At 48.7% G+C, this 21,352-nt stretch overlaps 1 protein-coding gene across 4 annotated transcripts in view; it reads right to left on the bottom strand.

The window, feature by feature from the left end:
- RNF220 (ring finger protein 220) overlaps window positions 1-20,429 on the bottom strand; it is a 279,246-nt gene extending 258,817 nt beyond the window's left edge. Inside the window, exons 1-2 of one of the 4 annotated variants that reach the window (XR_015157972.1) lie at window positions 20,117-20,244; window positions 13,033-13,768 (exon numbers count right to left, since the gene is read on the bottom strand). Coding sequence is in view for 2 of the 4 variants with exons in the window: in XM_086384980.1 (XP_086241106.1) it covers window positions 13,033-13,657 (625 nt within the window). In the remaining 2 variants the exon portion in view is untranslated. Of the gene's footprint in view, window positions 1-13,032; window positions 13,769-20,116 lie in introns of those variants that run through there. The other 3 variants (XR_015157971.1, XM_086384980.1, XM_086384970.1) reach the window with 3 other exon arrangements.
- Window positions 20,430-21,352: the final 923 nt, after the last annotated feature.

The following is a 21,352-nucleotide window of genomic DNA, read 5'->3' as shown; positions in this document are numbered from 1 at the left end:
ATGTTGGAAAAGAACACCACCCCAAGTCCATTAGCAGGGCTGAGAGCAACCACTAGCGTACAGGTGTCTGCAGCCACCTGAACATTGAACCAGGCCCCTATTCACGGCTCATTTAACCTCCTGCCCACTGGCAGCTGCCCCCAGAAGGGTTAAAGCTTGAAGTAGAGAGCCAGCCTGCAGGTGCTGATCACCAATTCTGCCACTGCGAAATCCCTCTCACCCTTATTTCCTTACAAACTTACAAACGAGCATTTCAGCATAAGAAATAAGCATCGGGGTGGTGAGGAGAGGAGATAGAAGGCTGGCAAAAAAATACTCTCCAGCCCATTCTCAGCAGTATAACAGCAGTGGAAGACGAGCTGGCTGGAACCCAAGGAGCACTGAAGTGCACACCGGCCACCCTCACATCTGGCTAAGCACCGCCAACCCCTCCGCTGGGCTGCCTCATAATTACAATGCCGCCCAAGAAAGGGGAGGTCTGCGCCCATACCGTTAGCTGATCGCCAATTAAGGAGGAAAAGGGAAACAACCATAGGAGGAGCGAAGGCAAAGGAGGCACCCGGAGGCAGCTGGCCAGATCCATCCACAACAGGCGACTGGAGAAGGTGCCAGTGTGGGCAGACCCCAGGTCCTCACCCTTACCACCTCTGGCCCCCTGAGTTTGTTCCCTCCCCACTGCCTAGCTCTGATTCCCCTTCCTCCAAAGTCACACTCCTCTGCCAAAGCTTCCCTCTGAGTACTCTCACCCTGGAAGAGGGGTTCATAAACTTTAAGGAGAATCACCTGCTTGTTCAATATGCAGATTTCCAGGCCACAGTCCCTGTGATTCTGATTGGGAGGTCTGGTGTGGGCCCCAGGAATCTGCATTGTAAATCGTATTCACCACCACCCCAACCCCAGACCACCCCCTCCTCCTCCACACTGGCAAGTGATCAGGACGCAGGTGGTCCTTAGATCCCATTTTGAGAAAGCAGCCTTGGGGATTACTCCTTCTCCTGAGATCCCAGAGCCTTATCTGTCTGTTATTTTACATTATCGTTTCTTTTCTCCCATGTACATGCTAACTACTCACCTTAACCATAAGGCTCTCAAGAAGAGGAAGTATCATCTCCTGATTCTTCGACTCCCCTGCAAACAGCGCCAAGCACAAGGCTCTACACACAGAGCTCAGGAAATGCTGTGGATATAGCGCCACGATGGTGATAAGAGGCCTTGGGGGAAAGAAAACCACAGCAGAGACGGCAGAGTCCCTCGGCCCCGGCTGAAAGGAACTGATGTTAGTATGCCTACGCGTGCCAGGCGAGGACAACGGTTGGTTTTGCCTTCTTTCTTTCATTCTTCAATAGTCTTGGCACTACACTCCTAACCTCTGTCATGAAAGTCAAGTCTGTGCAATGCACCTCCTACAGGAAACTTTGCCAAGAAATCCTGCCAAGAATCCTGGGTGCTATGTGGCTTAGTTTAATGGCCAGGAGTACTCTGGATCTTGAGACCCATCAAGTCTCCAGGCAAGGCATGTATAGAGTCGAACAGGAACTCTAGGATAAAACTTAGGGCCCTTGGCCTACCCCCAAACATCATTAGGGTCAAGGCTGTCCTGCATTTAGCAAATATTTCCTGAGTGGCTGTCCATCCCAAGCATGGTTGTGGGTGCTCATGGTTCTCATGTCATCAGAAAGTATTTGCTAGTGATTAATCTTTAGAAAGCTATTTTACAAGAAAGATCCTACATGATGCTGAGCCTTAGAACCATATAAGCACCAGACAGTCTCAAGAATGCCTGGCTATAGGATGAAATATAATAGCGATCCAAAGTCAGCTCTGAGGCCCTGGCAGAGAGAAAGCCCATTCTTACTCACCATCATGGGGGTTTCTTGCCTGGAGAATTCCATGAACAGAGGAGCCTGGCAGGTTATGTCCATGGGGTTGCAAAGAGTCGGACACAACTGAGTGACTAACATACACACACACACTCACCATTATAAGTAATGCTTGGCAGCTCTGGAGTTCTTTCTCCCACACTCAGATGCCATACTTTGTCCAGAAAAACAAACTGTCACACCTAGCCTCTTTGAGTGACCCCTGATCTTCAGATATCAGCTTATCCCATAGTTTCCCTCTAGAAAACTATCCCTGACTCATAGACAAGATTAGGTGCTCCTGATTCTAACCTCATGGAGTTTTACATTTCCTCTATTAGAGTACTTTTCACGACATCCTGCAATTGATTGTTAAGCTTCCAGCTCCAGTAAGGCAGGGACTCTAATCAGTCTTGCCCATCATCATATCACTAGCACCCAGCACAGTGTCTGGAGGGACACAGGTATTTGGAAAATACTAATTGAATGATTAAATGAACTAATGAATGTATCATACTATCAGATGGAAACTGAACCATGCCTCCTGTACTCTGCCATAATTTTATCCACGTGTGTGAGTGTTCATTCGCTCAGTCTTGTCTCTTTGCAACCCCATGAACTGTAGCCCATTAGACTCTTCTGTCCATGGAATTTTCCAGGCAAGAACACCGGAGTGGGTTGCCATTTCCTACTCCAGGGCATCTTCCCGACCCGGGATCGAACCAGCATCTCTTGCGTCTCCTGCATTGGCAGGCAGATTTTTTTTTTTTTACCACTGCACCACCTGGAAGCCTCAGTTTTATCCACAGTGCCACCTAAAAACACCCTCGATGAGCAGCACCCTTCCTTCTGCAGTACCAGTATTTTATAGATGTGGAACAGAGACTCACAGATCGCCCCAACAGAGATTCCAGGAGGCACTTCCCATGATCTAAGAAAGACACAACATTCCAAAGTCAGTGTAATGTCACCAAAAGCCTGTTAGTTACACTTGCCAGAAGCCACAGTACCAGCTGGATGGTAAGATCTCTTTCAAGTCATTCAACTTCTCAGAGACCCAGCTTCTTCATGAAGAAGATTTTGGGTCCCTCAGCAGTAGGGACTCTCTTTGAATAAAGAAACAATAACAATGAAGAGCTACCCATACCATAACGGGAAGCTGGGAGAGGAGGGTAGCGTTTACAAGGAGTCATCTCTGCAGCTAGGAAGGGGTTAAGCACACATGTCTGTCTGGACCTCTTACCCGTAAATCAGCCTTGACTGCTGCTCAGGCTGAATGAAGCCCCACCAGGTTGGCCTGTCAGGAAGGAAGCCCATGCGTCCAGACTTTTGTTGTTCTAAGGATTTTTTTTTACATTTTACTGCTCAGGAAGGAAGCCAAAGCCTAGGCCCTAACTGCAGTCCTGCTGATTACTTACCCTCGCATGCACTGCTGCCTTTGCCTCCCTATCTACCTCTCAGACCCAACTCTTTCCTTTCCTAGAGTTCCTTCCTAACTGTGACTATGGCATTGGAGCCTAAATGCCAGACTTTTCTCCCCTTCTTTAAAAACTGAACATTAACATTCAACATTTCCCTTCTTATTTCCCATATGCCTCCAAGTCTGTGAGTAGAAAGAACTGGGGCCTAGGAGAGAGGAGAATGGGTGCTCTATGATCTATGGAGACATTCTGGCCCTCAGAGTGACTGGAACCCTTTCTCTTAAATGGAGCCATGAAGGAACTGATGGGGATTGAGGTATCGGACAACTGGCCTCCAATGGGTATTTTTGCTACATACGTATTTGAACAGAAGCCTTTTCAAGTATGAGCTGTTATATTCAAATAACAGACCCAAATCCAAGGTCCTCAGGCAGAGGGTCAGTCTTTCTCACTCCCATCCTCCTACTTCCCATCTCTCCCACTGATGGGCGGTCAGCTTCTGGTGTTCCCAAGCCCCCTGGGGCTTTCTTTCTACAAAGAGAAAAACACTGAGTTTATTTGTGTGCTCAGGGTAATGGACAGCCTTCTTTACTCCTAGGAGAATGCACACAGACACTATGGAAGAGGTCTGTCCCCGCCCAACTCTGCCCTCCCCTTCCCCTGCTAATCCCTCCCCAGCAGCCCCCCCAGCTCACTCCTGCTGCTGTATTTCTCTCCTGACCTACAAGGCCCCTTGAAGCCCCATCCTAAGCCTCCCCCAAGCAGAGACAATCCATCATGCTGTGGGACTGTGACACACACAGATGGGGGAAGGTTCACAGATTTCTCTCACATAGGCGAGAGGGGGAGAAAGTGTTTGTATAACTTAAAATCTGAGGACATATTAGAAACTCTGGGACTTTGAATTCTAATACTAGTCAAATGCCATTATAGCAAATCTGATTATATATGGCCCAAATTTCTAGCACATACAAATTCTAATGACCCATCTGTTTCAAATAATATCTGATAACACAAAATTCCAGAATAAGACAATCTGGTGAGATTTGGATTTTCTAACCTGGGCCACTAGGTTAGATATCTAGCCCTACTTAAGTCCCTTCCTGGCTCAGAGACTCAGTTTCTTTAACTGTAATATTACCTTGTTTCTCAATAAAATGAAGGGAGAAAGAGGTCAGAGGGCCACCAGGGCTAATCCTGGTGGATGGATAATAATGCAGAGAGGTGAAGCAGCTGTTATCACAGAAAAGAGCTGAGCCTCTCTCCCTCCCCTCTTTCCACATCACCATAAGGCATGAGTGCATGGAAGGATCCTACATACATGCTAGCCATTAATGACACTGTGTTTGACTATATTGGTGCTTCTAACAAGGACGATTATACCACCAGATTGTCCTTGAAATAATAATAGTCATTATGTATTGAACACTTAATATGTGTGAGGAACTGTTCTAAGCATTATTAGTTTGCTTAATCTCATTCAGTCCTTCACAACAAGCGTTTTAGGTTGTATAATTCCCACTTTACAGATAACAGTACTGAGGCCCAGAGAGGTTAAATAATTTGCCCAGGGTCACAGAACAAGTAAGCTAAAGGGTCATGATTTTACTCCAGAGGCTGAACTCATAGCCACTATGTTATATTGCTTCCCTACTTTTGATCTGAAACAGCTTCAAGTTGAAGCTCAAAGGGGCACACACAGCATTTATCCCTCTAACAGGTATTTATTATGCTAAGCCATTCTGATTCAGTTTAAATCAAACCCTGAAAAGTAAGATCAAGTGAGAGCAATATAGGATTAGCTAGCACCTAAATGGGAATCATATACCTGAAAATAAAGCAAAGGTCTCTCCAGGGCTGGCCCTTGCCCACTCCCTACAGCTTTCTGACTGTCTGCTGCTCTAAGATGGATGCAAAGCCATAAGTCTCAGCCTACAAATGAATTTCAGTGGAAAAAGACAACCCTCATCTGGTGAGTCACATTCAGGCTTACTGGGCTTGATTTCTCATGAGACTGTACCAAAAGGTTCCTCCTTCACATATTCAGGTCTAGACTTTCCTAAAGCTCCATGTCTGCTGAACAGAATGTACTGGACGCAGCACCACGTTTCCCCCCACCCAAAACACAACTTTCATTTCCTCTAGGTCATCTTCAATCAGAACACATTCCACAGAGAAAATTGACGGTCAAATGTCTGAATTGCCAGATGGTTGTATGTGTTTACAAAACCCACATATCACTTGTCTGTTTCCAGCTCCAGTCAGGATCCAGGTAGAAACTTTTTTTTCCTAAAATACACACAAAGCAGATCTGTATTTGTGGACTCCATGATAGGGGATGTGATGCTGTGGGAAAACATTTGGGAAGGGGATAGACTCTAATCTTAGGTTTCTAGAGTAAGGACAGAAAAGCAAATTTTAAACTATTTTTTAAGTTATGAAAGATTTTTTTAGCCAAAATAATCAACAAAATAAATCTATATTTGAGAAAAGTAATGGCACATATCTCTTGAAAAATTGCCTACCTACCTTTATCCTCATCAAATCTCAAGGCATATAAATTCTTCCTTCCTTTCCTCAAACAACTATACCTGTAGGACAGCCCAGTTTTATGGATATTATCAGTGTAAGGCTGAAGTGTGGCAAGTTGATAAAAACTTTAAAAATCAGATTATAATCACCACCATCAATTTATTCAATACTCAATTAACACTGAACCCTTTGCTGTGATTGGTACTGATTCAGTGTAAATTTTTTTTTTTAACACTAGCAGTAAAATGTGATTGAGATAATAGAAAAGTCTGATCCATTGGGTAAGGCTGTAAGGGTATGAATTATTCCTATTTACTTAGCATCTACTAGATTGACTGATTTATACCACAGCCTCTCATTTCTCCAGGCCTAAACTCATAGTCCCACTTCAGGATCTTTTCCTGGAAAAGGCACAACAAAGTGACTAAGTAGGTGAAAGTTCTTTTGCAGAAAATTCTCCTCCTTGCCTCAAAAAAAGAGATATTTAGAAATTTCCACCCTGGAGCACATACTTTGAGGTTCCAAAGGATAAAATCACACTCTGTTCAACCACAAATGCCACAAATTAAATGGCATTAAAAAAAAAAAAAAGATGGCATTTTAGCTGCTAATAGCAATGTTATCCTTAGGTCTGCAGCTCACCCCTCTCTGTTGTTGCTGTTTAGTTGATTAGTCATGTCCGACTTTTGCGACACAGTGCACTGTAGCCCACCAGGCTCCTCTATCCATGGGATTTCCCAGGCAAGAATACTGGAGTGGGCTGCCATTTCCTTCCCTAAGGGGGTCTTCCCCACCCAGAGATGGAACCAGCCTCTCCTGCATCTCTCTTTAGGGAGGGTGAAATGGCACTGGAGAATGTAGTTTAACTGTCTGAAGGGAAGATTTGAATCCAAAAATTATTTTTAGTTTGGTGTTAAAATCCTGTGGGTTTTACAATAAAATGTATCATCACTCTGAGTCTCAAGTATTTATAAAGAGTACATTCCAACATGTATTCTGATATTTATTGACCAGATGGATGTGGTTAAAAAGAGTTAAAAATATGAAAATCCATCATAAAAATATAACTCTATTAAATGTGCTATCAGTCCAAATTCTGAGTATTTACAAAAACTAGTTCAACGTGTGCCAATATTTATTAACCAGATGGGTGAAGTTAATAAGGGTTAAAAATAAAGAAAACCAATATAAAAATATAATTCTATTTTTCAGTTTCCTCTTCCCTGCCTAATGAGGAAAGGGGGTGGGGAGGGAGAGCAACTTTTGTTATTTGGATACAATGTGTGTTTTTTGTTTTCAAACAAAAAAGGGCCACCAAATAATCAACCTGGGGCCGCTGACCGGAAGGCAGCCCCGGAAAACTTCCCGTGGGAAGAGTTCCAGAAATTGCAGGGACATTAACGAACCCCGCTGTGCTGGCTACGAGCCTCGGACGGTCAGAGGCTACGTCCACTCGCCTCGCCCGAATACCAGCCATCCTGGCGATTCACGAACCCCGGGACTTGGGAAAACATTCCCCGACTTGAAAAGCAAGACGAACGCGGAAAACATTTCGAACCTACGTGAGAAACCTCAAAGTTCTAGGGTGCCGAAGGCAACGCTAGATCCAGATGCGCGTGTGCACACACGTCCATCCTCCCGGCTCCCGCCTCCCCTAACCTCGTCCCCCAAGCCCCCTCCCCTCGCAGTGTCCCCTAGCCTCCTCACTCCGCCACCCGCCCATCTGCATCTCCCGCCGGGTCCCAGATCACCGGACCTCCGCGTGGTCGCGCCCCCTCCTAGGTTTACACCCCCGCCCACTCCCTCGTTCCGACCCCATCTCTCTGCTGCTTGGACAACGTACGGGAAACCCGCCCGGGGCTCGGTTCTAAGCGCGACCTGGAGGCTCTGGGCGTGGAGGGCGGAGCGGGGGTGGGGACCCGGCGGCCCCCGGGGGCAGCGCCCGGACTTTTCCCGCAGTCCGGCCGAGCGACGGCGAGGTCACCAACATTTCTGAAACCACTTGAACGCTATCTCCGTGACGGAGGCTGGGGGAGGGGGGGTCCTTTTCAAGTGAGCCAGCGGGGCCCACTCCGTGGTCCTTCTTCCCTCCCCCGGGCCGGCCTCGCGCCTCTCCGCGCCCCCTCCCCCCAAACGATCAATTACCAGCCACCCTTCTGCCGGGAGCGGCGAGGGGCTGGCTGGCGGCCGCGAGGAAACGGCAGCCCGGATCACTTCTGCATGACAATTGATGGGAGGGAGGGCGCCGGGCGAGGAGGGAGGGCGGCTGCGGTGTCCGTTTTCTCACCATGGTGATTAGGCATTCCGGCCGTGCGAGGAGGCAGCCGCCGACCAGAGCGGCGCGGCGCGGAGCGAGGGCAGGGAAGAGAGCGGGAGCGGGAGCGAGCCCAGCCGCCCGGCGGGCGGGCGGGCCAGCGGCGCGCCGAGCCAAGCCAAGCCAGGCCAGATGGCTCTGCAGCCATCAGGGACTGCTCCCGTCCAGCCCGGCCCCACTTTAGCTGTGCAAACATTTCTTTATCCCAACAAGACAATTAAACCCAGCAGCATGAAAAGGAGTCTCCATGACTGTGTTGGGAGCGAACAACCAGAAACAACCACACACATCACAGGAGTTCTTGCCCCTCCCCTCCCCCCACCCCAGATGGGGAAGGAATAGGGACTCCGGGAGAAGCCCGGGCGCAGCTGAGCCGACAGTCGACAATCGGGCTAGATCTGGGCAGTCAGTACAGCGGGAACCATCTGACCCATCTCTGATGATGGGCACGCCCTTTCAGAGTGGTCATCTGCTCCAGCAACGATCCAGAAGTTGAGCCCGGTGACCTGAGAACTGCCCCCAAACATCCTCTCCAGCAAGAGCAATTCTCTTAAAAGCCCAGAGCAGGGTCCCTACCCACCCCAGTCCCAGAGCCCTTGGCATGTAGCCCCCTCACAACACTCCAATGATGCAGCCAGCCACCTCCTTTCAGGCTGCCCTGGGCCTATGTAGGCTCAGTTGACTTGATTTTTAGGACATAGGGTTTTCAATGATAGGTGCCTTTGGAAAGACACATCTCAGAGTACAAAATACCATCTCCTTCTCAGCGCTTTTCAAATTTGAGTGACTTTTTAAATATATTAAAGATGAGAGCAAAGCAGACCATCTTGAAACTGCTGGGAGCGTTCGGGTTCTCTGACCACAGGGAAGGGTCAAGGAAAGAGGGCCACCTAAAGTCAGTGCCCAGTACCCACCTCTGAGGTAAGCCAGAAGGCAGGGCCCATCATGGCTCCCCAAGGGCAGTTCCGGTCCCTCTCAGCCCTCAGGGTGAATATGCATCCTGGCCAACTCCAATTTGGGCTGAGTGATAGACTGGCAGGCTGGCCAAAGACTGTGTTGCCCAGACAGGAATTGGGCCCTGGAGTGGCCTATAGAGAACAATCAGGAAATGCACATGCTAAGAGCCAGAGTGCTAAGGGGGTCATAAATGCATAGATTCTAGTACAAGGCAGCAGAGAATACCTATTTTCCCTTTTGTTGTAAAGTTTCCTTAATGAGGAAATGTTTATTTTAAAAGCCTTGGGAAACATATCTGTAGTATGTAAGTATGTAAGGGCCGTTACATACTTACTTAGTATGTAAGACACACGTGGACTATTTGTAATTGGTCCATAAATTTTCGCATCATTTCCCTGGACATGGACAAGGAGTCTTGGGTTCAGGGAATGACAATAAACAGGAGTTACCTCATTCCCCTTCCTGGGGAATCATGCATCCTCCACGAATGGCTTCTCATCAAATACTTCTCCCTTTTTCCAGGGTAAATAAGTCAGTCCTGTTGAGTAAAGCCTTCTTTTTTCCATAGAGCCCAACACCTACCTCAGGAATCACCTGTGATACCAGGTAGATGAACAGCAAAATGGAATCATCTATTAGGAGAGACAATACTTTACCCAAGGAGCTATGTTGCTTTCTACAAAAATGGGTATTTAACCACAAAAGAAATCCTTCCTATCAGTACCCAGATTGAAGGAAAGAACACGTGTGCATTACACCATGTCTGCAGGCCCCTCTTTCAAATGCTCTCAGATGTGGACATATCTGCATATGGATGCAGTGTGTGAGCAGAGGGTGGCTGCGACAGTAAAAACTGTCAGTGTTTCCATTGTAAAACTGATTTTTTCATTGACCTAAAACTCAGTCATAAAACTTCTACTCTAAGGGACACACACACCCGTACTCACCCCGCCCCCTCAACAAAACCCTAAAGCTACATGCTTATTTAGGAGATTTACTGTTGTATTTAATTATAGCTTCTCTTACATTTTATGAAAAAAAATTTCTTTATATGAAGAGAACTGAAAAATCAGTCAACTATATCAAGGATTAGCTCTAAATTTTAAGAATTACAAAGCCTAAAATACACATGGTTAATTTTTGGCAATCTGGGCAAAAGCCACAGTACCCTATCACTGTGCTCCTGAACACTTTCTGTCCTCTCTTTTCTTGCCTCCCCACCCCCTTACTGCCCCATCTGCCCCTCAAGCGCTCCCCTTGGAAGCAGTCTTGTATACTGTCACTCGATTATCTGAGAAATATTACTTATTTCAAAACGGTTCTGTAGGGAGGACCTGAAAGGCATCTAGTGGGAATAATCAGGCCTTCTAACGGCCCTTAAATATGTATTTACATAAAACAGACCATAAATATTCTGACACACGTCGGCATATGACAGGAGCCAAGAAAGCTGCAGCAGACTTGGTCACGGCGCCTCTTCGACCCTTCCCTACAGAAAAATGTTTCCCCAGCCTTCCAAAACTCAAAATCCAAAGCACAAATGTTCCCCAGGACAACCCTGTGATGGTTGCTACCCCACCCAAGAGAAGGAAAAGAGAAAGGAACACAAATCCAGGGTTATCACAAGAGAACAGTCTCCCATGCACTTTGTACCTTTATTTCTCATTTAAGATCAGTCACAAATGCAACTCTAGATAATGTGAGTGGACAAACATTCTACACTCAGACATGCCTATAGATCTAACATTTGTGTAAGAGGAAAAAAGAGAACACAAAATATTCACTAAAGGAAGGATATTTTAAACAACAGGGGGAAGGGCTCAAATTTATATAACACTACAATTTGAAATAAAGAAGTTTCCCCACCCTTCTGATCAGAATCTCATTAATTTCAAGGTCAGAATTCCATTTCACTTTGGGAGACAGACTCATTTAATTTTTCTCCACCCAGGCGTATTCCTGTGTGAGGGATCCATCTCCATGGGGGATGACACCCCCACACAAGGCGAACCAGGCAAACAGAAGAGTTATGGCTTTGACACTCGGAGGGGAATGGATATCCGCATCTATGAGTTCTGACTCGACTAACAAGCTTCCTCCTGCTCTGGGGGTCTGATACAGGTTTGGGCTAAAAAATGGAAAAATGGAGACAAGCTGGATTTGTTAGGAGAGAAGAAAGGTTTCTTGATCTCCAGGTGTTACTTTGTGGCATGTTAGTTTTGAGAGGGTTTCATTTCAACTTGTGTTTGGAGAAAAAAAGGAGCAGACTTGGTCACACCCGAAACCAGGGCAGTTTTGGCCAGAGGTCAGGTTAAAGCTCGCCTTGATCACTTGCACATTGACAAATGAAAACTAAACTAAACTGAAATAGACAGACAGAACGGCAACCCGTATTCAGCAAGTATATCCCCAAAGCAGGATCACTGCGAACACACACACACACACACACACACACACACACACACACGTCAGCTGTACAGAAAGGGGGAAAGGTAGAATAGGAGCTAAAGCAAAAGACAGAGAGAACACAGAGAGATACAGCCTTCTCCCTGAAGTGGGGAGGTCTCAGGCTTACAGACGCTGACATAAAAGACACACTGGCAACATATTTCAAAACCAAAGAGCGATGGATTTACAAGGCAGGTTGATTTTATGATGACTTTTATTGAAAAGGTACGCTGGGTTTAGGCAGATGCCTTTTAGCGCAGGAAAGTTAACACAGTGCCTAATTCAAGGAGACAGCCTGAGGAAGCAGTGCCGACAGGGGAGAGAGCAGCAACGTCTCTATTACTCTCCTCGGCATCATAAAGAGAAGAGAAAAAAATGGCATTTGTGATGGTGGTTATAGAGAGGATGGGGGAGCACAAAAAACAGAGAAGAGGGAAAGAAACCTCAAATGTAGTTTTCTTAAGAAAATAAAATGAAGCAAATCTTAGAACAAAGGGTTGGCTGGAAAAAAACACCCCCAGTTCATAAATTCTCACCAGGCTTGAAGAAAACTGCTCTGTGGGGGTCTACCCATGGTCCAAAAGCTTCAAAACACAATTATTTTCTGACTACATGAGAAGTGAGGATGGCAGGGTTCAACATTCCTAGTCTACAAGTTCCAAGCAAAGGTTTAGCCCCAACTATTAGTGAGTGTAGCCAGAGCCCATCAAGGCCCTTGGAGAACAGAACAGAGCTGTTTCTTAAGCAGAAATTGATAACAGTTGTGAGCATCAAAAAAAACAAACAAACAAAAAAAAACAAAAAAACCCAGCAGTCACATAGACAACCTGTCTAGTTCTCCAAGGGAGCCCCCGTATAAGCACCCAGCAAACCTGTTAAATCCCAAGAGAACTTGGCTTTCTAGCCTCGCGATTGCAAGGAAAACACAGCTGTTTGAAATGCTTTATGGTGATTGACGACACCTTTGTCCTTCTCTGAAAAATAGCCTGATTTGGACAAGGGCTGAGAGTTGTGAAAATAAAATCACGTGGAGTCTGCTGGATGTGGTACAATGGAAAAGCTAAAAAATAATACCGAGGTCAGAGAAACATAATGAGGAGAGCAAAGGGAAGAGGGATGGATGGGTGTCTTCAGCGCCTCCCCCACCGCCAACACACAAATTCCCTAGGAACCTATGCTTACTAATGAAATGACATTCATTCCGGTATATATACGGCACCCCCTCTCCACTCCAGAGTCCCCAGAGAATAAGCCACTCGTGCCCCGGAAGGAAGGGCAGTGCAGGCCAGCGTGCCTCCAGCTACCTTCAGAAAAACGTTTCCTACAAGAACTATCAATGCTCATTGACAAGACACAAGTAAATGTCAGCACTCCACAGATCCTGAATGGGAGAGTCAGCCCTTCCCATTACGAGGAGCATGAAAAATGCCACTGACCTGTTGAATACTACTGTAAGGCAGGGCCTACTGGGGTTAGGGGAGGGCTGCACCAAGGTACTTACATCTGTCATTCCGATCTTCTGGGCTAGATGAGGCTTCCCGATCCGAAATGAGGCCAGAGACAGCAAAAATCTTCTTCCCAGTGTCGTCAACCTTAAGTGAACCGGGGGAGCTAGATGGCAGCTGTGTCCCAAAGTCATATTCCTTGCCATCTGCATCTGAGAAGCGCAAGTGGGGAGACTCTGTGTCATGGCAGTTTTTAAGTCGCTTGGCGGGCGTGAAGGCTGACTGATAACTCTCCCGGTCCTCAGTGGAAGCAAAGGGACGGAAAGCCCCCACTCCGCTGTGATTCAGCATACTGATTGGGGTGCAATCTAGGTTTGGGGGAGCAAACTGCGGGTGGAGGTGTAGCAATGAAGGGGGAAAATCACGATTGGCAAAAGTGCCTGGCACCCCACCTTGCCGATGGTACATAGAGGCAAAGGTGTAGGAACCATTGGTGAACGGAATATGCACGTCCTTGTCTACTGAGACAGGTACACCGAAGGGTCGTGGCTGCTGACAAGGGATGGATGCGTCACGGCTAGCCTCGGCCGTGGACGCCAGGACCATCAGGGCTGGAGATGCCAGCGGGTTGGGGAGGTAGGATGAGTTCTCCATCTTGAAGGCTGCCCGGTGTAAGTCCATCGGAGTCTCTTTCTATAGCCCGCGTCACACAAGAAGCAGTCTTCCCTGGGAGGGAGTGGCACCTGGGAGCAGGGCAGGGAGTATTACTGGGGCATGATCCCCTTTTAAGACCTGTGGAAACAACAAAGAGAAAAAAAGAGGGGGGAGGAAGGTCAGGGGGAGGAAAGACAAGGGAAACCCCAAGTGATCGAAACACCACCCTTCTGGCTTACAGATGCTCGGGCATGAGACACCGCAGGCTTTAGGAGCCAGTGGGCAGCAGCATCAGACCATTTTCATTCAGGAAAATCAATAGACAACTTACTGTGATGTACGCGTAGCTGACTTTGGTCCCTACACGTTCCGGGTGAAATGCGCCTGAGCCCAGCAAAGGAAAAAAAAATCATAAAACCTCCAAATACGATATTCCCTGAGCAAATGAGCTTTGGAAGGCCAAGTCACCCAGTAGATGAGGTGGGGTCTCTATTTTAAAGGGCCTGTACCTGCATACACCACTCATGACAGGCCTGATGTTCAAACAGAGGCCAGGTTCTACACATAAGACCCCCCTACATTTGCATCCTCTCCTTATCTTCCCTAACAATGCTCGGAGACTGAAAAATCCCTAAATCAAGCACATTTAGATCATGAATATCTCCACATGTTAGTTGGTACAAATTGTACATGTGGATAAATCACACACATTGGCACATACATAAACACACATCTTCATGTATCATCTAAGTCTCTTTCCAGAAAGAAGTACTATGTGAAGAAACAACAGCAGCATTATTTTTGATCCACACCCCTCTTTAATCACATAGGCTTTCTCTTTTCTGAGAAGGAACAAAACCTTCATCAATAAAGTGCCTGCCATCTCTGACAATATTTAAAAACATAATGGGTGCCTTTGGCATATGTTCCGAGGAAACGTCTGTCTTCCAGGGGCAGCCAAGAACGGATTGGTAATTTTAGTTACTAATGCACTCACTCTTAAGTAGATTTGTAAACTGCCTTGAATTTGCCATTAACATTTAGAGCAAAATGTTAACAAAATTTCTGACTTATTTTCCTCTGCTTATTGGCCCAGTCAGAGTTGATGTCCGCTGAAGGCCCTGGAACAAATTGGAGTTCAGAAAGACCTCCTTCAATTTCCCTTTTAAATTTAGGTTGTACATTTTCATAGACACTGATCCTGTTGCAAAATTTATTTTGAGTAAGGGTGGGAGAGGGCTGTAGATGAGTCAGGATAACATAAGATGAACACTAGGACTTATTAGCTTCAGAAATATATGCTAAATAAAAACTTAATGAAACTCAAAGTGTAACCAAAAAGCACCATCTGTTACAAATTATAACCTCTAAACTAACAATCATGTTTCAAATAAAATGTGTCCCCTTCCTTAAAAAAAAAAAAAAAAAAACCATCTAGATAAAGGAGTATCTTTGCTATTCCCTCAAACAGAGAGACCTCAGCTAAGCACTAGATGAATGCTCCCGGCTTAATGCAGTGCATAGAGAGTATTTCCTTCTCCCATCCTGTAGCAGACGTGTCAATGACTGTTATTAATTGGGAAGATGAGTGCACACCATCAGACTGCTTCCTCATTTGGCATCTTTCCTTATAGACATCATTGCTAAATTACCAGATTATGTATCTCACATTAACGGATTTTTCTCTCTTCCAAATTTTAAATAACTTTCCTGTCAAGTTATAGCAGTGCAGGGAATGATCTGCCAAGGACAGCCAGTTAGCCTGACAAGTCTGGGAATACTCTTCTTGGCTGTTCTCAAGTCAGATTAATGGTCATACAACATGGATGCTCTGAAAGTGGGTCCAGGGCTGTTCCAAGGGTTCTAAGCAGCTCCTCACAAAAGAAATAACGAACTACTTGTCTGTCACACAGGCAATACTACGTGAGGCAAGCTGGAGAAAAGGGCAAACATAATACATTGGGGGTGAGGGGAGGGATTTTTTTCCCCCAAAATAACCATCACCCAGAGGATTCGCCCTTCTATTTTTACTTCCTGGATCACCTCATTATGTTAAATGAGTTTCATAAATTAGTAATCTGGCGACAGCACCGGACACTCCAACAGAACACGGTGAATCACTCAAACCTGGTTATTCATTTGAAACTTCATTATACTGAAAATAAATCAACAATATTTTCCCAGGCCACATCTCTTTTACTCCACTGTGTGGGCGTTGGTCTCTGTGGGGGAAGGGGGGTGCCGGTTTTCTTTTCCTTTTTCTTTCTTCCCCCCTCTTCACATTAACAACTTGTATAGATGAGGCTTCAGCAGACCACAGTCATTATGAAAATCTATAGTTAATACACTCCCAATGTCAAAATGTCATGGGTTTAAACACAGAACCCCAAATAAGAAAACTAACTGACCCTCTTAATTAAAAAAATATGGATTGTAAGATAATCAGCTTGATGGAGCATTTGGGGGACTGTAAAGAGCCAGGCAAAGGGAAAGTAAGTAACTGTTACTTTTCTGCCTCTATGCTGATTTTTTTTAATTTAGCACTTCGTGCAAATCCAGATTAAAATAACTCCAGCTATTGATCCGAGCAGTGGAATTGACATTAATTTTAGTTCACTTCTCACTTTGCAAAGGGATCAATAGGAAGTAATAACAGCTGACATCCCTGCTGAAAGGAGGAGAAAGAAGGGCTGAAGACAGAAATCGAAAGGCAACCAAATAAATCATCAGCTACTTTTCCACGGCATCAGACAAACTCCAAACAGATTGCAAAAAGTCTTTGTTGAATTAACTAAACAAGGAGGAGGATCAATTCACGAAGCTAAATAAATTGTCTGGCAGGCAGTGAGGTTGGACGGAGGGACCAACAAATATTGAGTTTTAAAAATCTCAAATCCTTGACGTGATGGTTTTGGTTCAGGAGTGTATGTGTTGGAGTTTGTTAAATCACACATCCGACCCTGGTTTAAAGTGATTACAAAACGCCAGCTAACTGAATAATTAGTGAGATTACTAACTGCGTTGTTAAACATGCCAGAACCAAGACAAATGAAACGAAGAAGGTGACGTTTGGAATGTGAAGATGTCTGAAACTGGGCTGATGCGCAGCGCTCCTCGCTCTCCCGCGCGAACTAGCCACTTTCGCATTGAAAAACCGAAAGCCAGAGAGAAAGTCTCAGAGAGCGGGCAATCTCCCACCCCAGCCTCAGACCATCCCTGTTCAGGGTCTGGGCTTCCTGACCCGCGCCCGGGATCGGCGTAGAAGGAAGCGCCGCTGCTGCTGCTCCTGCTGCAGCCCGGAGCCAAACCCACTTGCAAATGACTGCCACAAAGAAAGCTGCAAAAGCCTCTTTCCCGGAGCCCGAGCTCTGAACGCCCACCAAACTACGACTCTGCTGGTAATTAAATCGCACACACAACCCTCCTCTGCTTATTACAACAGGTGACATTTTTGTGGTCTGAACCATTTCCAAAAGCCAAGAATTAAAATAATAGAACAAATTAAACGGTATTTTCCCTTTGCATAAATAAACTTTTTAAAAAATTAACAGGCAACTTAAAAAGCAAAGAACAATGGGAAATGGGGCCAGGGTAGTGGGGGGTTGTTAAGAACTCAGGAAAGTTTTTTTTTTTTTAAGTTCACAGACTGCTTCGCTGGAAGAGAATTCCCGCACACTAAATGCCCGGGGGGTATTTAGAAACACCGCTGTAGCAGAAATTTTACCGCCATCTGCACGAGCTCAGGAAGCAGAAGGCTAACCTGGTTCCACGGCTGGGGCCAACGCCTGCGGTTCAGACGTGGCTGGGTATCCGTTCCAGATTTGGACTCCGACTCAGGTCGGACTTGGCCGGAGGGTGACCATCTGGCCAGTCCAAGAGTGCGGGCCCGCGGCGCCGCGGGTGCACAGTTCGGTCGCTACATCTTCACCGGGAAAACCCAACTCTTTTAGGGAAAAGGAAGAAGTAAAGGCGAAACCTACATGAACTTAGGGCCGACGCAGAGCCGAGCCCACCAATCCTCGGCCTGACCTTTCGGTTGCCTTTGCACAAAGAATACTTTAGATCCCAACAACCTCCGCACGAAACATCTGTTTGTAACTTTGGGGAACCAGGGCTCCGGCCGGGGAAGAACCGCTAAATGCATGGGCCCTGGTGCGCGGCTGGGTCTGACCTGCGGGGCTGCAGCTCGGAGACTACCTTCCATCAGAGTGCAAGAACCTCGCCCCCTGAACAGCCCCGCCCCGCGGGTCACCCAGGTCCCGGCGCCGCGCGCCACCGCTTCGGCGGGCAGCCCCAGGGCTCCTGGACTGCGGGGCTCCTGCCTAGGCGAGCCGGCGCGGGGGCAGCCGGGCCCTCCCGGTTCCCGGACAGCGGGCCTGGGGTACGGGAGGGAGGGCTCTGCCTCTCGCGCCGCGGCCGTCCGGCCGCCGCACACGACGCGACTCGCAGAACAGGTGTGTGTCCCCGCTCGCTCAGCGCACGGCCCCGACACCGTCTGTCACCGGCGGCGCGGCGCCGCCCTGTCCTCGGCCTTTCCCCGCTCGCCCCGGACTGCGGCGAGCGAACTCAACGCCACTTTTGCCGGGTTTCCGCGGGCCGGGAGGGATCGGCACCGAAGACGCCCTCGTCGCTCTTCCTCGACGCTCTTCCTGCCTTTTCCTCCACCGCTCACTTTCCATTTGCGGGAAGAACCCCCGAGGCGGGCAGAGGAGGAGGCCGGCACCCCTGCCCAGTCTGCTCCCTCCAGCCTGACCCGCAGCTTCCTCCTGGCCTGCCCTTTTTTTCCTCTTTATTTTTCCTTTCTTTCCCCTTTGCCCACCAAGCCGAGTCTGGTTGGGGGGACGAGAGGCGAGACGTGGCTGGTGGGCATCGTGGGCAGAGAGTCTTCGCTCTGAGCTGCTCCGGGGCAGGAGGCCAGGGACCCCAGACCGCCGGCCCGGCCCCACCCGGCAGAGCTGAGCCCCACGCCGAGCGCCCCCGCCCCATACACCCGCGTCCGGTGCGAGGCGCGCCCGGCTCGGGGCCCGGGCCCTGACCCTCAGCTGGAGCCGCGGCCCGGCCCGAGACAGCGCGTTCTGATCGGGAAGCGAGAGCTTTTCCCCTGCCTCCGAGCAGCCCGAGCCCCGGCTACATCTGGGCTCCCGTCAGCCGGGGTCCACCCGGGTCTCGAGCTCTTGGAGGGGCTCCTGGAGCGGAGGACAGACCGGGCATCCCCTCAGATGGCCTCACCACCGTGGGCGGCCTCGCCCGGGGGGCCACACGGAAGCTCTCCGCCCAAGTTTGTTGTGCCCTGGAAGAAAAGGGTTTCCCTTACAAAGCACAAAGGCGAAACGCCCAGGCGGAGCCCTGAAAAGCCCTGGGTTGGGGAGGGGGCGGCCGGAGGCCCGGGAGCGCGGTGGCGGGCCATGCTCCGCGCGGACAAGGTCGCTGCGCTGCGGCTGACGAGCGCGGCTGTGGCGGCCGCAGGACTGCAGTGCCCGCCGTGCTCGCTGAAAAGTTTTGTTCTCAAGTCGGAGGAAGAGAAATTGTTACTCAGTTTAAGGCAAGTCTAAGATTAAAAATAAAACTACAAACAGAGCCACGCGCCGCTGTCTGTACCGCGGTCCTCCCACACCGCTCGGTGGAACCGCTGGGAGAGCGTCCCGGCCCGGGAAATCCCGGAGACCCCCCGCTCCATGGGTCGGGCTGCTCTGAGACCAGGCCGGCGGGCCGGGCGGAGCGCGGGTTTACCGGCTGCATTTCGAGCGGTCCACCTCTGGGCCAGCACCTGCCTCCTTCCTGCTGGCGGCGGCTCCCCCCGGCCCACCCCCACCTCCTCCACGCCCTTCACCCCCGCCCCCTCCAGGAAAGTAAGCCGAGCCCCCGGGGGCCCCAGGCTTCCAGCCTCTCCCCGAGTACCCCACCCGGGCCGGCCGCGTGTTGTGTGGGGGCGGTCGAGGTCCTTTCTCATTCGGATCGCCCCTTCCCCATCCCGCCAGCCGCCTCGGGCACCCCGCTGAGTACCACCCGGCTCCGGCCCCGCCGGAAATCACCGCGGGATCCACGGGGAAGACGGGCGACAGGGCATTCCGGCGCTCGACCCAAACAAAGTGGGAATGTGGCTTATTAAAAGATGGAGAAAAAGAGTCCTGCTCCTTCCCTCACGGCCCCTGCCCCCTCACCCTCCCTGCCTGTCCAATTCCCGCGTCTGGTCCCTCCCCCTCGCACCCCCCAAATAAAACACATTAAGGAAAACTCAAGACGGAAAGTTTGAGTGAGGCAGCGCACTGAGTGCGCAGGGCACCGATACCGGGAGGCACCGTCGCGAGGATCCGAGACGCGCCAGTCCAGGTCCCAGCCCCTGCCCCTATCGCCGGGGAGCCGCCCGAATCCCTAGGAAAGCGACCCGGAAAGTTAGCCGGGTTCTTGAGACACCCGGCCGTCCTCGCACCCACCCCTCTGGTGTACGCACACGCATCCACACCCCTTTCTGGTCTCCGTACTTGCCGTGGAAATTCCTTGGGAGAACGGTCGCACTTTTCAGGACACAGAGGGAAGGAGGCTGTGAGTGTGGTGCATGAAAAGTCCCGGGTGCGCAGAGCCGGCGGAGGCAGAGGCGGCGGCGGCGGCGGCAGCAGCAGTAGGCGGCTGGCCCCGGGTTTGTGTTCGCGAGCTGCCTGGGATTGCATGTACAGATCAAGAGACTTGGTTGGTGTGAGAGAAGGAGCAGTGCTGCCTCTCAGCGCTGGCTCTAATCAGTGAATGAGCCTCCACTCTCCCAGGGACTCGGAGACACACACGCGCACGCACACACACACACGCACACACGCGCACATTCTCTCACACTCACACACATACAGGCACTCTGAGCCCTGAATACATTAGGGCACTAAGGGACTCTGGGAAATGGAGTCCAGACCCAGGACACTCCTGGAGAACAGACCTGCTGGCCCTTGCGAAAGAGCTGGAAAGTCTTGGGGTCGCGAGAAGAGAGATCCTGCTTTTGTCACGTTTACCCCCCGACTGAAAGATCTCCGTGGATGGTTGACTGTTCTTCCTTTCTTAAACCAAAAGCGACCAAGAGTAAATGGTTATCTTTAAAACGGACACCTACTGCAGCTGAATGACTCCCTCATAAACTCTGCCTTTTTCCCAGAAAAATTTTGCCTATTGCCTTGCTCCTGGAACGCTTCTCTGGGTCTTTGCCTATAAAAATAAGATAATAAATGAATATAAATAAAACTGGTACTGGCAGAGGGGGTGGAGAGGGCCTAGTTTAGCACCGGTATTTGAGAATAAAATTTTTATTGGTGTTTATATTTACAGTTCGTTCTTTTCAAATAATTTTATATCATCCTTTAATTCACCACGTACAGAAAGATAAATAGGGGAAATGGATAGAGAACTAACATTCCCTGAGTGCCTTCTAGAAGCTGGGTTATGGGACTAAATGCCTTTACATAATCTCATTTAATTCTTAGATCAATTCTGGAGATAATATCAGCACTATTTTATATACAGAAGAGGAAAGTGAGGTTGAAAGGGTTTTGTAACTTGTCCGTGGGAACATGGGTAACTAGTCTAGGATAGCAGGTAGTGAAACTCAACCAAAATCTAACCCCAGTTTATGACATCACTCCTTTCTTTTGTGGCTCAGTTTCTAAAACCACAGATTTCTCATCTCAAAAAGAAAGGGCGAGGGGTAGAATACATACTGGTAATCTGTCCTCCAAAGAACCACAT

This window comes from Bos grunniens, chromosome 3 (genome assembly GCF_055505025.1).
Source record: "Bos grunniens cultivar Pamir isolate PY7600 chromosome 3, Bosgru_T2T1.0, whole genome shotgun sequence".
Lineage (NCBI taxonomy): Eukaryota > Metazoa > Chordata > Mammalia > Artiodactyla > Bovidae > Bos > Bos grunniens.
The sequence above is the reverse complement of the archived record's forward strand: the minus strand, read 5'-3'. Positions and strand labels throughout refer to the sequence as shown.